The sequence below is a fragment of the Anopheles stephensi genome, chromosome 2 (assembly GCF_013141755.1).
Source record: "Anopheles stephensi strain Indian chromosome 2, UCI_ANSTEP_V1.0, whole genome shotgun sequence".
NCBI classification, from domain to species: domain Eukaryota; kingdom Metazoa; phylum Arthropoda; class Insecta; order Diptera; family Culicidae; genus Anopheles; species Anopheles stephensi.
In genome coordinates, this window is record NC_050202.1 from 15,775,978 (window position 1) to 15,795,464 (window position 19,487).

Sequence of the window (19,487 nt, forward strand, 5' to 3'; positions counted from 1 at the left end):
ACGAGCCAATCGAACCGAAGGATGCAACACGGGCCAGATGCAGATGGTACACGCGAAACGTTTTGACCTTCCGTACGGTACGGTGCTGGTGTGGTTGTGGATGGCACCGAAGGAGGTTCAAGTTTTCAAGAAGACGATGTCATAAAATACAAGTGCTCCACGAACAGGGAAATCAATTTCAACTAAATGGCAGAAATGGTGCCATCGGGTTGTTTGATGATGATTTTATCGCTTTAAATTGAAGTATTTTTGGCGAGTGTCAGGCGGAGGCGAGTTTATGGGTTTAAATTTGTCAATCAAAAGTAATACACCTATTTGATTTGATTCCTACGGCATCTTGATATACTTGCCGGCTGACTTAGCTTTATATTTATTATTTATTCCATAGCTACGGTTTGAGTGTATTATTTTACTTAAAAATATAATACAAATGATTACAGGGTTCACCGATAGATAGCATACGGCGAGCATACCTTAGCGGTTCGCGCAAACGTTTAAGATATCTGCGGCCATCGATAGCGATTCGCATGTACAATTAGCGACTGGCCCAAAATGGATAGCGATTCGCGTGCACACTTTAGTGAATGTCAGAATTCGGCGCGGTTTGAAAATGTAGGTTTATATGACCCAGGTTGAGTAGTCGAGATTTGAAAAAAATCGTTTTAATTTCATTTTTTATGTAATTGGAAAGTTTTTGCACACAAAAGTGGTGTGAAAATTAATGTTCATTATCATAAAGCATAAATTTATTGATTTTCAGCGTTGGTTAAAAAAATAATAACAAAACTATGTGAAACATGAGAAGAACAGCCATGTGGAGAATTCAAACATGGATGTATATACACGAATTCAAAATTGATGCGCTCACGAAAAAAAATCCGTTCAGGTAATGAAAATATTTAGCATATTGGTCCAGCAACCGAAGCGTTCACAGTTTTACCAAACGATTAACAATCAGAGCATCATTTGCGGTATAATTATACATTCCTTCGTTGTTTTTGGTTTTGGCAATCATCCTTTTAAAGGTACGAATTTCAGCACAATTAAAAAGTGCTACAACTAGAATTCTCATTGAATTTGAGTGTTTTCTAGGTGTTTGGCTACGATAGGAGCTCTTGCTTGTTGAAGTGCGCCCGTGCAACATTTTTCTTGTCGGTAAATTTGTTTTATTAACGCACCGTGAAAGAATACAGTGAGTTTCAATAGCGGTATGTGCTGAAGCGAATCAACTGAGACACACATCGTTCTTTTTACTTTTTGCGTGCAGATATGAATTCCAGCCAAAGCTCTGTACAAGAGGAAAATGCAAGCTGCGCTATGCAAGCACCTCGCCGCCGAAAAACTACCAGCAACGAAGATAGAGAGCGCTTGGTAACGGCGTATGAAAACGGAGGCACTGCAGCTACGATTAGCGAAATGTTTAATTTGAAAAAACCGACTGTCCATGGCATCATCAAAAAATACCAAACCCAATGGCAAATCGAGGCAAAGAAGCGTGGTGGCAACAGATCTAAACTATTGTCGCAGCAAGCCGTAAATGATGTTCGGAACTGGGTCGACGAGGACTGCACGGTGACGCTTAAAGCACTCGCAGAGAAAGTGTTCGAACAACACGGTGTTCGAGTTTCGTCCACAACCACAGCGAGGGAAATAAAAGGATTCAACTACTCTCTGAAGATGGTCAAACTGTTACCGGAGGGACGCAACACACCAACGACTGTCGAAGACAGGAAACATTACGCTACACAATTTTATGAAATTGCGCGCGGAATTCCGGATAATGGTTTAATCTATTTAGACGAAGTAGGATTTAACGTCCGTATGCGTACGCTAAAAGGACGATCGCAGAGAGGAACACCGGCCACCATCACCGTTCCACAGTTAAGGACTAGGAACATCTCCATCATTTGTGCTATGCATCGGTACGGCGTGCTGCTTTACACCACACACACTCGATCCGTAAACCGTGAACGGTTTATACAGTTTATTGAAGAACTAAAGCAAACCCTGCGATCGAAGAACATTAACAGCAGCTACTTTATAATGGATAATGTAGCTTTCCACAAAACACCCGCAGTAAGAGTTGCAATCGGAAATGATAGCGACAAACCTTTATATCTACCACCCTACTCACCATTCCTTAATCCTATTGAAAATCTTTACAGCCAGTGGAAGAATTTTGTGAGGCGAAGCAATCCTTCAAATGAGGATCAATTGATGCAAGCGATTCGGAATGGATCCAGGCTAATAACCGCACAGGATTGCGATGGCTACATTTCGAAAATGTGGCAATACATGACTCGTTGTTTGAGGGGCGAAGAAATTTTAGATTTAGTTATGTATAAATATATATAAGATTAGAAAGTAAGATTTTAGTTTTAATGTGTAACATATTGTACTGACGATGCTTAAAAAGATGAAATGTAAATAATGCTGCCGGACGAATTAAAATAACATTTCCGTTGCTTTCAATCACTATCTCATCCGAACATGCGATTTTGAGGTGATTAGTACGGCCAGGTCAGAGTGATTATAATTAAAATGCCAATAATTTTTTTCTAACACATTCGGAACGGTATTCGAATCGCATGTTCGGACAATAATTTAGATTTATTGCCACCACGCTTCTTTGCCTCGATTTGCCATTGGGTTTGGTATTTTTTGATGATGCCATGGACAGTCGGTTTTTTCAAATTAAACATTTCGCTAATCGTAGCTGCAGTGCCTCCGTTTTCATACGCCGTTACCAAGCGCTCTCTATCTTCGTTGCTGGTAGTTTTTCGGCGGCGAGGTGCTTGCATAGCGCAGCTTGCATTTTCCTCTTGTACAGAGCTTTGGCTGGAATTCATATCTGCACGCAAAAAGTAAAAAGAACGATGTGTGTCTCAGTTGATTCGCTTCAGCACATACCGCTATTGAAACTCACTGTATTCTTTCACGGTGCGTTAATAAAACAAATTTACCGACAAGAAAAATGTTGCACGGGCGCACTTCAACAAGCAAGAGCTCCTATCGTAGCCAAACACCTAGAAAACACTCAAATTCAATGAGAATTCTAGTTGTAGCACTTTTTAATTGTGCTGAAATTCGTACCTTTAAAAGGATGATTGCCAAAACCAAAAACAACGAAGGAATGTATAATTATACCGCAAATGATGCTCTGATTGTTAATCGTTTGGTAAAACTGTGAACGCTTCGGTTGCTGGACCAATATGCTAAATATTTTCATTACCTGAACGGATTTTTTTTCGTGAGCGCATCAATTTTGAATTCGTGTATATACATCCATGTTTGAATTCTCCACATGGCTGTTCTTCTCATGTTTCACATAGTTTTGTTATTATTTTTTTAACCAACGCTGAAAATCAATAAATTTATGCTTTATGATAATGAACATTAATTTTCACACCACTTTTGTGTGCAAAAACTTTCCAATTACATAAAAAATGAAATTAAAACGATTTTTTTCAAATCTCGACTACTCAACCTGGGTCATATAAACCTACATTTTCAAACCGCGCCGAATTCTGACATTCACTAAAGTGTGCACGCGAATCGCTATCCATTTTGGGCCAGTCGCTAATTGTACATGCGAATCGCTATCGATGGCCGCAGATATCTTAAACGTTTGCGCGAACCGCTAAGGTATGCTCGCCGTATGCTATCTATCGGTGAACCCTGTATGAATTCTTCTACTTCTTCCTTGGCACAACAACATAGAAAAGCCTCAGCCTGCCATATCTTGCTTTTTAAGATTTGAATTTTCTCGTGGCAAAATAGTCAACCCTGCTTACGGGCAGGCGGTCTGGGTCGAATTTGAACACCGGTAGTGCCGTGTGAAGACTGACGCCGCTGTCACCTCGGCCACTGGACCGCCCCAATTATGAATAACTCATTCTAAATTAGTTCACAAGTTTGTGTTTTTATTCTTCACAGGTTCATATAACTAGTTTGATGAGCCAACTTTGCTTATTGCAAATTTTAATATTTTATTGGTCGTGTAAGTTCAATTTGTTTCTGAAAAAATGAATGAATAGCTTGTAAAACTGCAAATTTCTACATAATTTTTTGAATATTTTGAATATTAGTATGTGCAGCTGGCAGTTTGATTGAAACACATTCAATTCATAAAGTCTACTCGATAACTCCTGAACTTATTGTCAGAGATAAGAGAAGAAAATGAAAATTTGTAGAAGAAAAACTGCAATTCCTGGCCATACTGCGGTCTAATAAGAGCAATTTAAAGCAATCACTTAGATCTTGGCATACATTATTAAATTTTATTTAAATATTATACGATTCCAATTCCAATTCCAGGAGAGTCGGTCCATGGCTGCACTCCTCCATCCCCAACTGCATCCGATCTGCCTCAGGTCTGACTCCTCTTGGTCCGGCCAACGAGCTCGCTATGCTCCTCTACGCCTCGTGCCAAACGGGTCGCTGACGAGCACCTTCCTGATAGGGTACGAGTCCGGCAACTCCATCACGTGCCCTAACCAGCGTATCATTCCGGCTTTGGAAACCGTCAGGATGTCTACATCGCCAAACAGCTCAGCTAGCTCGTGGTTCATCCTCCTTCTTCACGCGCCCTGCTCGCACACAACACCAAAGATAGTCCGTAGCACTCGCCGCTCAAAAATGACGAGTTCGTTGGAGTCCTCCACCAGCATAGTCCAGGACTTGTGCCCGTAAAGGACTACCGGACGTCGCGCGTTGTAGGAGTCTTCTGGATCTCAAGAGTTTGAGGAGATCGTAGTAGGCACGATTCTCCTGAACAATGCGCCTTCAGATTTCGCTGCTTACGTTGTTGTCCGAAGTTACGATCGTGCCAAGGTTGCGGAACTCCTCTGCTACCTCAAGATCGCCACCGTCAACTAATACTCTGCTTCCGAGTCGTGCTCTATCACGGTCAGAGCCTCCGGCATGCAGGTACTTTGTCTTCGTCGCATTGATTCTCAATCCAATCCTATCGGCCTCGCGTTTCAGTCTGGTGTACGCCTCGTACACCGCCGCAGATGTCTGTCCGACGATGTCAATGTCATCCACGAAGCCAAGGAATTGGAGAGACCGGGTGAAAATCGAGCCTCTGATGTACCTTACCTTAGAAATAAAGCAATTCGATCCACTAACATCCACAACGTATTCTTATTTAAATACCGCGTCCAGAACAGCCATCTGTTATCAGGTTGAACAAAACAACATAATAAAAAATCCTTGCATGTTTTGCTATCCACGCTATCATCACCTGCAGAAAGAAAGTTTGCTCCACACACGAGCAGCTTCTTTCTTCCACAGTGTACCTGGTATGGTTTTCTATAAAATTACTTGCCGAAGGTTAGCATAATTATCCATAAACCAAGTGAAGTCAAACCGCAACCGAGCGTATGCAAATGATGCATCGTGACCCATTCTTGTGGTGAAAAGCAATACGTGCAGATGCTGCTGCTGCTGCTGCTACCTTTGGATATGAAGATGAAAGTTGCGTACCGCTGTGCGTGTGTGTGTGTGCGTTAATAGCCACTTTAGCCACACAAAAACCTGAAACAACCAGAACAGCTGAACAACGCGCCGTGCGAACACCTTTAAAAATTGGTAAACATTTTCTCTGCCCAGGTGTTAGCTTACACGCCGACCGGCAGGGAGAACAGAAACGAAACGGAACCTCCAACAAAAGAATCGTGTCGCTTGATCGAATGGGCAAGATTAAACGCATTCGGTGCGCTGAATCCTTCAAATCGATAATTGTGCGAAGGAGTGCAGAAGGAAGCAGTGGCGGATCACACAATTCAACACTTATCACGGCATCGGTGCGAATGGGCCCCGAAGTCCCGGAAGTCAATCAAAGAGTGGTCGTTGTGTCTCGCGTCGAAGAGGTCCTTGAGCCTGGGCTATTTCTTGGGCCGTTTCACATTTCCATTTGCGGATCGCTTTGTGCCGAGACTCCGCTTTGCCCGCTCTCGATACTTCTCGAGGTCCTGCGGTCTGCTCCCACAGCCCGTACCCCGTACTACTTACTGCGTTCAATTGGCTATGAGGTAGCATTATAATAACACCACTTCCGCGTTACGTCAGCCGCAGCCGCAAGAAAGGAAGCGGGAGGATAACAAAAAAATCGTGGAATCCAGGGAAGTAATAATAAAGCCTCGGCCCCTTCTGGCCGAGAGCGTACGTGAGCCCACGTCGAAGGGTGGATTGGATTGGTGCGGGTGTGTATAGCAATAACTCTCGAGTGGATTGCCTGCCAACCAGACCAGCCTGCCAAGTGGTTCCTTCCGTCGATGAAGTACCCCCGCCCCGCTCTCTCTCTCTCCCTGTTCCCCTTCTTCTCACAACTGACCATTGTACCGTGCGAAACCTAATCAGTGGTCTGCTATCAGAGAGCCTCCGCCTTTTTCTTTTTCCCGCGTGTCCTCCCCATTCTGATTCCGAGGTAAATATTAGATCCAGTTAATCTAGATTTAAGCAATCGCAAACATAAATAAACCCATTACTTCATTATTTATCGAAATATCGTTTCCCGAGGTGACCCAGCTGCAAGCACGGATTTCGGACGAAGGATTTCGGATCCGAATCTCCCGATTCTACCCAGCGGATGGAGTATTATGGAACAGGAAACGAAATATGGTTGGTGTTACGGGAATTCTGGTCCAAAACACCACATACTCACTCCGTTAGTGGAGTGCATCCTTTGCAAGGGAAGAAACTAAATACTGTTTACTGTGAGATTAATAACTCTAAATAAACCCTTTAATTGCTTTTTATGAATATGACACACTTTTCAAGGGTTTTGTATGGAAGGGTCCTGCTTAAAAACAAATTTGTTTAATCCCGGAAGGAACTTCCGTCTATTATCGGTGAGGTGTTCCTGACCCCTTCTGAAGCATGTCCAGACAATCTACCTCACTAGAGCAGGCCAATTCCTAGTGCTCGATTGTGCTCAACGCAACACTTTCGTGCTCGCAAAAAAAGGGGTGAAAACCGATGCTCTACAACCAACTAACGACACCCTCCCCCGAAAACAGGGAACGTCCATCCTTTTGCTGCCTGCCACGAACGACTGCAAAAGTGTTTCATCCATCAAGGTACCGGCATGCAGGAGAAAAAGTATATCCCCCAGAAAGGAAGCGAAAGTCAAGTCCAGATCCAAAGGGAAGAAAGGCACACCCGAGCAAAGTAAACAATAAAAAGCAGCTTCTTGCTGCTTGTGTACCGGAACACAGAAACTATAAAGCGAGCCGTAAGCCGTTACAACAACAGGAATCGGCAACATTCGACCAAGGAGTAGAGCACATGCTATAAACATAAAAGAAAGCTCTTCCTTTAACAAAGCGCCACCACCAGCACCAGGTGAGCGATAGGATCAAAAGGGCAAAGTGCACACACGCACACACACACACACACACACACACACACACACACACACACACACACAAGGTCCGGCACTAACGCTAACAAATTTGTTTGCCACCGGCATAAACCATAATAAAATGTGTATTTATTACGGAATGATCGGTTCCTAATGGTCATCATGAGAACAATTTTCCACACCATTTCGATTGCCGCCAATTCGCTCGTACCTTGTACCGGTTCCGTCTTTTTTCCATTCCAGCACCAGAATGGACAGATTGGTCAACCGAGTGTCGTATTATCGCCACAAAAGATATCCACACCGAGCTGGAGTTGTCGGCGTTCGGGCACCGGTGGTCTCACGCTCACTCTCACCAAGAACGGGGACACACAAGATGGAAAGCTTGCGAATCGGGAAGGATCCGGCTCAGTTACGTTCAGTGCAACCGTGACGAATGTGTGTAACGTGTTGTAGAACAACATGGTCAGTACACACTCGTCCAAGCCGTGGCATGGAGTGAGGAATGGGACAAGTGAAGTCATTCGTGAAGCACACTCCGCACATGCTGTTGGGCCATTTTTCTTCGGTGATGCTCCTCCCGAAGGCAGCATTAACTGGGGTTGTATTATTTCACTTTCCTTTAGCCCGTCTTGACTTATGTCGAAAGCTTTAGTTACAGCAAAGAAAAACTTTTACAAAGATAGATACAATTTTAAATTGACAATTATTAGATCTCTGCTAAATCTCTACGAAAAACCTTAAAAAAATCTTGGCAGATTTGAAAATAGCAATCAACTTAGTCGTTAATTTTCCAGAAATCCAGCCAAATACCTTTTTTATTATGACCTTTCTGTAAAGCCACATCATTAGAGCGTTATTGCTACCAGGAACTGCAATTGAAAATTTGATCGTAATCATTAATTTTAGACTTAGGCAAAACGGTTAGAAATAGTGAGGCACTTTCTGATGACCCATTATACTTGGTAGCAGGAGACAAATTACGGCCATACAATAGTGTTTTAGCATCCTCCTTTTTTTATACTTCCTTTTTGGCACCAAAATCTCGAGATGTCTCGGCCTACCATTTCTAGCTTTCTGTGACTTGATTTTATCCGTGGTTGGAGAACTCTCTTGATATAGCAGAAATTAACGAGGCAACTTAGGCTTTAATGAGGTTTTGACGTTAGATCCAGAATTCAGAGCATCCATCTATCGGTTTGGCTTCCAACAAACCTGAGCAGCGACCTATAATGTTTGTAGACATACTTCTATATGAGGGGTTTAATTAATTATTCTCTATCCAAAATTGACAAGCAACGATCTGTAAGGTCTCAAAAACAGCTGAAAAAATGAACATTCAATTCAAACTGGTATCCGGCTTGGTCCAGGCGGTCTGGTGGCCGAGGAGATAGCGGCAGCGGTCTTCATACGGAGGACCGTGGTTCAAATTCCATCCAGACCGCCTACCCTTACATTGAACAGACTATCCAGCAACTGGTACAAATCAAGTCACAGAAAGTCGGTAATGACAGGCCGAAACGTCACGAGGTTGTAGTGCCAAGGAAGAAGAAGAAAAATAAGAAGAAGAAGAGGAGGAAGAAGAAGAAAAAGAAGAAGGAGAAAAAGAAGAAGAAGAAGATCCGACTAAGTTTCGTAACCCTTGCTAGACAAGTATATGTACTTGTTATACACATGACTTAATTATTTTAAAATTCAGATGTCTTATATTTGGAAGCATTTTTTAAACTAGGTCGTGTTATGTTTGTATTGCTGGCTGTAGATTGCTAGCGTTGTTATACATTTGATGACCGTCACTGATACTGCAGATGCTTCTTCACTCTCTCTTTTAATTTAATTATCTCTAGAGATCTTGACCTACAATTTTTGACTTCCTTAAATTAATGCTCCACCACAACTGGATAATACCATGCCATGCGTAATGGTGGGTGTTGCGCCCAGAGTGTGTTGAGAAGAAGAAACAGCCGATGACTTCGAGGGAAATATTACTTCCTTCCTTAGACTTTTTTTTTTCTCTAGCGATTGCTAAACCGGCCATCCTGTTCTATTTTTCTTCATACGCCTAAAGCTATGCAATCTCCTGCTATACTATATCCCCGTTCTGTTCTCATTTTCAAAATCCTACTTTTTTCTGCATTTATGACACCTGTTTTTGGTATTTAAATGTTTTTTTTTTATTATGCCCTAATAAGGGTCTTGGATGTCACTTGGATATTTCTGTATCATTCAAAAATGAACAAAAAGCAATACGGCCAGGCCGTTCTTTATGAATAAAAAAAAAAAAAAAAAAAAAATGAACAAAAACCCACGAGGAGTGAACTGGAAACGTCCTGGATGCGTGTATGGATGCATACATGGCTGCAAATGGGTTGAACCTAGAAGAAAAACATTCATTATCATCAATCATAACTAATTCTAATGCTGATACTCATAATTGGCAAGAAGAAAGATTCTTAACTAGGTTGCTGATTAGAGGTTTATAGTCCATACATTAATCTAAGGTTAGCTTCTTCTAAGGCTCTTAGGGAACAACAATCCTGTTGATTTCGCAAGTGATTGGAGTGGCTTATATGTACAATTAAAGTCTGTCTTGTTCGAAATTTAAAGATTTCAATGATTTTATAAACAAGTCTATTTTGTGGCGCATAACACAACTCCCATATAGAAGCTTAACGACACTGCGATGCCAATAACAAAAAAGCTCGAGACTAGACCAAAACCAAGACAGCAATCATCACGTTTTGTCTTCGGTGCGAATTCAATCGGAAGCAGCGTGCCAACAATCTTCGACCACCTCCCCTTTTGAAGCCCATCTCCCCTTCTCGGCCGGAAAAATGATTCTGCTGTCTCGAGCGATTCCATGCTGCGCAAGACGGGCACGGGCGGCATGCACAGAACGTGGAGGTTGTGTTTAATCGAATGGCAAAATAGACGCATCATTATCAGACATTAACTTTTCTCTTCGATCTTTCGGAACCATTCGCACACGAGCGCTTCCAAAAGGATGCCAGCCAGCGACCGGGGAGCGCCAGTTTTGCGTGGCAGTGGATGGGTGGCCCGAGTTTTGCAGGGCTTTATCTCGCAAACCACACACACACACACACACGGACAGACATTTGCACCGTATTTACCCGCTTCGGCCCGAACGTTTGGCCCGATCAGCGTTGGCTCACCGTTGGCGGTACGGTACATGTTGAAGGAAGCAAATCAATGTACTGGGACGTCGCAGGTCAACTGCCTTGCGTTATTGTGCACGATTAGACCACGGAAGCATGGAACTTGGGTTGCTGTGTGCATGTGTGGATGTATGTGTGGGAAATCCGGAACCCATCGGAATCGACGCCAAGAGCAGCGTCCAATCGGTCGCTTTCGCTTGAGAATAAGAAATCAAAGTCATCATCATTGTCGGCATCATACTGCCTCACACGCTGGCTGCACCACTTCAGCGACACCCAGGGTGAGCCCAGCGAGGGAGGGCTGATACGGGTGAGACCAGGGAAAGTACCAACCTGCGGTACGATGACACGAGCTGCCAGTTGCGCGTTTTCATGCGCACGATTTGATGCGATGCCATGCCAAGTGGAAATAGCACATGAGCCGCACCGTACAGCAAGGGTCTATGACTCTCGGCTCTGTTCTCCTGGAAGCCGCCCAGAAGCCGCGCTGGCGCTCAAACGGTCGTTCTATCTGTGACCGATGGTACGTACCATCACGCTTTGCGTATGCAATGATTCGGCGCGTTCCGTCAGGCCCCGTCGGAACCGAACCAGGCAGGACGTCCGAGGATGACTTCCGCTTGGTGCGCTTGCAGGACTAGGTTCCCTGTTCCTAGCAGCAGCCAGAAGTCTTGTCACACTCGGTTGCCATCGATTGGATGTTTCATCATCAGACGGTTCCCCGTGAGGAAAGAGATCAAGGACGAACCATTATGTCCCGCTTCTGCCAGCGCACACGTGCCGTTTCTGCGGTACCGACCGGGGTTTTGCAGAAGCTGCTAGCTCATCATTAACACTTCGCATCACTTCTTTTATGTTTATTCTATTATGTACGTCAAGTAGAAGGTGCGTTGGAGAATGTGGCCACCGTTACCGGCAATGGGGAGGACAAAATGGGGTTCTTACACACACGCCCTAGGTTTTGGGGAAGTGATCAGCTTTGATGAAAGATTTTTGACATATTCGTTCATCAGGGTTATTTATCTTAATGTCTTATTCATAAATTTTTCCTCAAATATGATTTCATTTCTCACTTTCGTTTTTGTCTCTCTGTTTCTATTTTCGTTTTATTATTTTAATTGAAACATGTTATTGATTCATGTTTTTCTTTAATCAAATATTATTTATTTTCAAATAATTTTTTATCTGTTTTCAAATTATTTTTTTATTTTATGTATTGCATTCGTGATTCTTTATTTTATTATTGTTTTTTTTTTGCTTTTATTTCAATCTCTTTTTTTCTTTTCTTTAAGATAACTTAACTTACTATACATTATTTCTCGCTATTTTTCTTTAGCTCTTTCTTTTGTTTGCTTTCTTTCAAACTACTCTTATAAATCTAGTTTCTATTTCACAAAATTAATTAAAAAACCCTTACATGTACTATCTCCCTTTTCTTAATTTTTTCCATAGCTTTTCCCGTGAGGAAACAATCATGCTCATTGTTGCTCCAGTATCGCCTCTTTTTTACGATCAACGCGGCATCAACGTGTCGTGTCATGCGGTGAATATTATCCTTTCAGCTTTCGACTTTTCATATTCGCTCGGCAAACATTAAACGTCACACAAAAACGCAGAGCTAGGGAAGATAATCACCACCACCCAAACACACACACACGCAAGACGTCTCTAACATTAAAGAAACATCCTCCGTCATGCAGCTCACAATGAGTTTTTCCCACATAGCAAAACCGTCGCCTCTTATCTTTATGCGACTGCACGGCATGACGCTCGAGAATTCGTGTGCGTACAAATGATCTGTCAAATGCAAACGGTCACAGCACCACCGAGTAGAGGGTTGAGATGGAACAGCAGCACAAACCGAAAGAAACAAAAAATCGATTCCTTCCTCGCGCTTTTGTTCGGCAGCAGCCAACCGAACCGAACAACCAGCATCAGGTTCCCGTGCTCATCTCATTGACTACTAATGACAGAAATGATGAATAAATATCATTTCAATCACCCCGAAATAGCATACACACACACGCGCATTTGGAGTTTGGTGTTTGTGCAAGAGAGCTCGAAAAAAATGGCTCCGGAGAAAAGGGAGGAAAGTATCCTTAATGGTTAATGGTTCTAACGACACAACATGATGGAATATAGGGGTAAAATATTACACCCTCTTTTTTCTTTGCCCTCCGCATGGTGTGTGTGTGTGAACGCCTGTCTTATCGTGGGCAACAGTAACCGGTGATCGATTGTGGTTTCCTATTCAGCGTGATAATGGTCGTTTGATCATTTGATGTTATAAAAACGGGAGTAGAAATTATGTTCTCGTTTCCAATATTGTTATCGTTCTATGAATTTACTGAGGTAAAGTTTACAAGTGTTTTGCTTTTTCATTAACTTTTTTTTTAACTATGAATGGAGGTTAATATTGGATAATGTAGTTTTTTTTTATTACCTTCTTCAGCATGATCTGGGGGCGATCCGGTGGTAGATGCGACAGCGGCACCGGTCTTCACACGGTAGGATCTGGGCCATTTTTCCTTAATTAAGACTGACTATCCAACTATGCAGTAACAATAAGTTTAGTAAGCCAGAAATTGCTTAACCGCTTCGTAGTCTTGGTCAAATTCAACAATTTTCGATAGCGCTCACGGTTTAGCGCCGCCGTCTACCAATCAATTATTCCAGTCGTTTTGGCGGACGCGTCAACGCCATCAGTTTGGGACTACCATCTGTTCCCTCTGGCCTTAAAAGACTTTAAGGGCTGGGTCGTCTGGTGCCATTTTCACAGCCCATTACACGGCAAAACCCATTCCTCGGCAAATCATCGCAACCAGTAGAATAGACTTGGTCTAGAAGATATTTCAACTACGACGACTATTGGCAGCTGAGACTCTTATCAATACAATTTCTCTTGACAGACGAGACAACCGGGCCCATAAGACTTCTTAGTAGAAGTGTTCTATTTTAACGACAAGGCCTGATCAAATGCCAGGTAGATGATGAAAAGACGACGCGACCAATTTGACTACGAATCCCGTTCGTAGATAGCTAATTAAGATTTCAAAGTTTCTCGGAAGATTCGCATATTCCTAATTAGTTTCCTTGATCGATAAGAATTCTTCACTTATGAGGTTTCTTAGTATATGAAATCTGGACCTTAAAGTCTCTTGATAAATAAGACTTTCTAGTTATCAAAGTCCATTGGAAGACAAGCTCTCATCGTAGATTAAATCTGGATGTTAATTAATAATTTTATTGTTTTAATATGCATAATTTATACAAATTTTACTCAACAATTGGCTTTATTAGAGCTTTTCCCTGTTTAACTCATTGAAATAAAATTAAATGATTATTTCATCAAAAAACTCAATTGCAGTTTTCTCCTGCCTTAATTTTGTGTTCGATCGTTACTGATACTTTGTTTACTCGCAAACGATCCACGCATTAACAACCGATAGGCAAATCGAGATTAAACTTTGTCCCATACTCCAGCACACCGTACGACCGTACGCATAAAGCCCCAATTCTGTATGCAGAAACGTTCCGCTTCTTATCACAATCAATATTGATAAATCCAATCAAACTTTCACACCGTCCGTCGTACCATCGTCTGCCGATATATGTTCGACATTCTTCTTTTCTTTGCTCACTCACTCAACTATCCCGTACCCTTTTTTCCTCCCCAAAGTGCATTAAAGCCGGACGGAGTAGAAGTGGCAGGACTGACGGAAAACGAGCTGTGACGTAAAGCATGCTAGCTAAATCTTGGCACCGGGACCGAAACCGAACCCCCCCAGTCACGACCAATCATGCTCAAACCTTTTTCCTCCGTACCGCATTCTTTGCAGGACGCATTCAGCCCCATCTTCCATTGATTATCTGATTGCAATTGATCGAACGGACGACAAAAGATTCTATGGACGATTGGAAACATTCACCACCCTCCGACGAAGACGATGGCCAGAATAGAGCTCTCTATATGAAAAGAAAATTGCAGGAAATGGAAAAAACCCCCCGATTTTTTTTTCTATTCGAAACCGATCACCGGAGTACACGCAAATTTTTCGATCACGTTTCATTCCCAAACCAAAAAGCTCCACATATGCTACGCAAATATCGACAGCTTTTCGAGGGGAAAAAAAGAAACCCGGTGCACTTTACGGCGGTGCAATAGAAGAGGGAAGAAGATTCGAAAGCATTCTATTGTGGAAGGTTGAAAGCAACAACAGGCAAAACAAGAGGAAAACGGAGAACGGTAGGGAAGAATATATACCCAACCAAACAGCTCTTCCCAAACAAACGTCGTCCAAGATATTATTCTTAGACAACTCTCTGATTGGGTTGTTCTGGCCGGGTGCTGCTACGATACACATTCCGCAGCCAGGCCGGGCTCCAGGATCCAGTCACTCTTCGAAGACAATTGCCAACTGTACAGAACAGCAGCACACACACAAAAAATCACGCTACCGCACATGCAGAAAAAAAGCAAACAAACTTCTTATTTCGAGCATAAATCATTCAAACCATGCCCTGCCCTGTGGAGAATCCTGTAGAGCCCGCCAACTGGCCGCAAGTACCAAACCACCTCGGCAAACGCCACCGGGAGAGCCACCCGTTCCACCTAGAATTCCAATAACGGAACGAATCTTTTCGTGTTTGTTGGCCCAAAACCTATACTCCGGGATCTGCCGCTGGACCGAAACTTTGATGCCTTTCTTAAGCACTGCAAACTTTTGCCGTAGTAATCCTTTACTTAGTTTGGAGGCACATCTCGGTCCTTTTTTTTCGCTTGCCCTCTCTCTCTCTCTCTCTCTCTCTCTCTCTCTCTCTCTCTCTCTATTGTTTGTTTGTTGCTTCCACTGTCTCTCACATGCTTCGAAGCCTGCCGCTGCTCGGATTACCGCATTCTCGTGCCGGAACCGGGATCCTGGGTGTGTTTGCATCGAGGCACAATATATCATCCCATTTTCATCGCTCATGCAAAACCGGGCCGGCCAGTCAGAATGGTGCCGGGAACGCACGTCCTAATCCTGCTCGATGGCCCCCATACCGCCCCGTTGCTCTAAAGCAACCGACCGCCCGATCGAGCATTCCCATTCTTGGTGTGGGTCCGAAAGGTCCTGAGCTTTGCCCGTAATGCGAAAGCGGCACTTTTCGCCGACCCATGTTGTTGTGCACACCCGTTGTTGTTGGCCGCACGCTTGTGTTCATAATTTATTGAAACAGCAGCATGCAATGTTCTGCGCAACTCGAGTTGACGGACGGAGAAAAAGCGAACTGACGCAACTACAAAACACCGTTGCCCGGAATGCCCGGTGTTATCAGGCGAAAAGCAGCAGCAGCAGCAGCACACCGGCTGCCATCCATTTTCAGCCACCACGCCGTCGTCGTCGGTCGGGGAAAACTCATTTGGATAGCAGCTACAAGCCGGTGTGCGCAACCGGTGAAATTTTCGAGCACCGGGTTGGATGGGTTCTTGGAAGCTGGTCCGATTTCGGTTTCGAAAGCTCCTGGTTTTCTTTTTGTTCCTTCGGCGGCCTATGACTTCACATTCACAGACAACTTATCATACGGCGTTTAAATATTTACTAAATCATGTTTACATTCACACACACACACACTCGCACACACGCTACGGGTAACCTCCGATTTGCTCGGTTTGTGTTGTGCCTCCAAACCCCTTTAGAATGCGTCGATGTTCGCGTGTTTGCCTGTCGCCCACCTAGTCGCCAACGCCGAGTGAAAATAACTAACGCGTGTGTTATGGAATTGTTTTTTTTTATCTCTGTTTTCTTGTCGACTAACTAGTGCAACTAAATTATGCAAACCAACACGCAGAAATGCACTATGCGTAGCTGTGCGTATGTGCTTGCTTAACTACGCTAATGCGCGAGCATGCTTAGATATGTATGAAATTTTAATTGGTAATATGTTTACGCTAGAACGTGTTTTCTCTAAGAGAATCTAAATTCCAGATAGCAGAAGCCTCGGAGGTCAGAGATCGCGCCTAAAAAGAACTGAAGAATGATGGGCGGTCTCATGTAAGGGGCCTAATGAAGGGGTCCAGACTGAAACTGTTTACCAGTTAGCCAACCTTCAGCAGATCTCTAGATCTAAACTTTGGTGATAGGCATCCCACCTTCCATGAAGTCCTCCAAGGTTATTGAGATCAAAGAGGTTTCATGAAATCATAAGCAGCTAGTCTAAAGAGGGGACTCCTAGAGGTACCTCACACTCTACCTTGTCCAAGACTACCAGTCTATCTATCGTAGGACATTGAAGCGTCCCTCAAAGAAATCATCTACACCTATGCTGCAAATACAGCTGATGCCTCTCTGCTTCTTTGTGATGATCAGTCATTCTTGATCTTCTGTTGCAGATTTATGTCATTCAAATAACAAGATACAACGTTGCATAGATATCCTTAGTCTGCACAGGACTTCTACTACAGACCTAAACAGCCAAATAGAAGAAAATTTTATAATCTACCTATCATTATCTATGAACCTTGTAATATGATACAGAAGCGAAAGATCTCCACTCTAGATTTGAAATTTATTGTGAAGTTGCATCTAAGGCTAATGGGCTAATGTCTCACAAAGCTGTTTAGTAAAACAGTAAACAGTCTAAAACCATGACACCAGTGTGAAGATTCGTTAAGAATTCTTACCATGGACACATGCATATTCTTCCAGACGGTTCAGAGTGATCGTTGATATCTTCCGGTGATCATTGTTCGAAACGCTTTATACTTTACTTGTCTGGATCCTACTGCAATTCATAAATTCTATGTGGTAATTAGTCCGACAATTCATTCGAATGATATCATTGGAACTGGTTTGTCAAAACTCTCGCAATCCTCAGACGATAGATTTACGCAGCTTGAGCTTATCCGAAAAACCCATGTTGCGCTTATATATTCTTAGATTCCTGAACAGCTCACTGTGCGAAACCTCTTTGCTGTGCTGTCATAGACAAGCTGTAAACTGTAGATCCCTTTCCGCAAACCTCCGTAAAAAAATTAACACCAGAATTGTCTCACCATACCAACACATCACATCACAGCTTTCCGGTGAAACTTCTTCCACAAAAACTTCCAGACGTACAAGAATACGTTCCACCTCAATAAGCTCAGTGCGTGTAGCAAATGGTTCCGGATAGGCTGCGAAAAAAATGAATCAACCCATCAGCCGTTCTAGCGTTGTTCTTCGTACCAAACACAAATATACCAGGAACCTTCCACTGTTCTCTCCCCATATCGTCACAACCATCAACCAGCACGTCACTAGCATTCTATGCCTATTTCTGTGGGGAAAAAAACTTCCAGCAGAAGCAAAGTTTCCCTCAGCTAGACAAAACACAAATTACTCAAACTCCTGGGCCGACGATAGTCGGTAGCATCCTTACCACTGCAAGCAGCGACCGCTAACAAGAAGCTTCGCGGGTTACTGTCTGTCGCCACGTGTTCTCCAGAATTCCCGAACCCAAAGACACTAAATCGACAACGTCAGCAAAGGAGCAGGCACAAAAAGACTTCCCTCGCGGAGCATAGAGCTTTCCGGCTATACCCAAGAAAAGGGCAAAAACCCATCCCAATCCGACATACCAGTCCTAGCTAGCCATCCGTTTTACTCGTGGTATTGTCCTGCGCCATCCAAAGTTGGGATAGTTCGCGGAAAACGAATTGGAATACTGTAAAAACAGGGGAAGTAAATGGAAAGTTACTAAACAAGTGCTTATCTTCTGATGACGAAGCAGCAACGAGTGTTGAAGGAAAATTACTGGAGATGGCTCATTGAATAGTTCGTACATAATGATCTAATTTGTAGATATTTTTTTGAAAACGGAAGAAAATTCAAATTAAAACCGAGGAGCGGAGGGAGCGGCCACTCAGGAACTCGTCCGTTACGGGGGCCTCGTCGACGAGCGAAGTCCTGTTGTTTCCCTCTAATATCACATTCAAAGTCACTAAGTCGACGCACTTCAGCGTATTGATTCACTAATAATTGCTATCGCTCCTTCTGAAGGATAGTCTACTCTTTAGACTTGGATGGCCTCAATTAGGGCTCCTGCTTGCCAATGTACAGGGAAGATATCTCCGCTTTCAACTGTCAGGTAAAAAATACCAGATCTCCCATTGCATGTTCTCACAGTTCTCTAGGAGGTTCTTCTAATCCTACAACCTGCGTAATAGTAGGCCCGCTCCAATCTGCCAACACTGCCCCAAACAAATAGAATAATTAAGCACAAACAAACGATATCGTTTGATTGTTTATGACTCGCTAACGATTGAAATCACGGTCTTAATCTCACGATGAAAATAATATCGAGCAATGGCCGCGCCAGCAAACAACCGATTCGCACCAGGCAATAAAGTATTCTGTCCAAATCTCCGTCAGCGAATTACCCCATTGGCACAGCCGTTAAACAAGTTTCGCTTCAAAAGGCGGAAACGCTTTTTGTAGCACAAAAGCGCCGAGACCGAGCGTACTTTGCCTGTACGTAGCACATCCATGTGAGTCCTCCGCACATCCGGTCCGGTATGTGGTGCTAGCTTGCCGGTGGGACGTTTGAGAGGACTAACGCCTGACGTAAGGAGAACGGGCTAAGATAAATATTTAATTTTCATTGCGCGAAAACTGATGCTGAGCCATGTGCTGATGCGTTTCGTGGCGTTTCGTGGACCGGGTTGGTATGTTTTCCGATGGTGTGTTTCCAATGCCAACCGTCCGGAAGTGAGTCGTCCTTACAATTTCGCATCCACAGCATCCTCGGCCCGGCTGAAAGTTGTGTCAAGAAAAACACACACAGCATGCCCTGTCTGACAGTGGCGTGGCAGGTCATTTTCTTCCAGTGTTTTCCCTTGCAAACGTTTGGCCACCGTTTTTGGCACACGTTGCCCTGCGTCATGTTCGTTTGTCGGTACGAAACAAACGGCTACTAAGCCCCCAGAA

At 43.4% G+C, this 19,487-nt stretch overlaps 1 protein-coding gene across 3 annotated transcripts; it reads left to right on the top strand.

Annotated features, from left to right (window-relative positions):
* The first annotated feature begins 438 nt into the window (after positions 1-438).
* On the top strand, positions 439-2,451 carry LOC118503197. Of its 3 annotated transcripts, XM_036036181.1 has the most exons (3): positions 439-1,025; positions 1,093-1,192; positions 1,268-2,451. In XM_036036181.1, exon 3 carries the CDS (start codon positions 1,270-1,272, stop codon positions 2,353-2,355), a length of 1,086 nt encoding a protein of 361 aa, XP_035892074.1. In that variant the 5' UTR covers positions 439-1,025; positions 1,093-1,192; positions 1,268-1,269; the 3' UTR covers positions 2,356-2,451. The 3 variants fall into 3 exon arrangements, with proteins under 3 accessions (XP_035892074.1, XP_035892075.1, XP_035892072.1); XM_036036182.1 differs by having other exon boundaries at positions 439-2,076; positions 2,166-2,451; XM_036036179.1 differs by having other exon boundaries at positions 439-1,192.
* The last annotated feature ends 17,036 nt before the right edge of the window (positions 2,452-19,487 follow it).

Coding starts and splice junctions, on each gene's coding strand:
- LOC118503197 (XM_036036179.1), top strand. CDS start 1,270: ATGAATTCCAGCCAAAGCTCTGTACAAGAGGAAAATGCAAGCTGCGCT.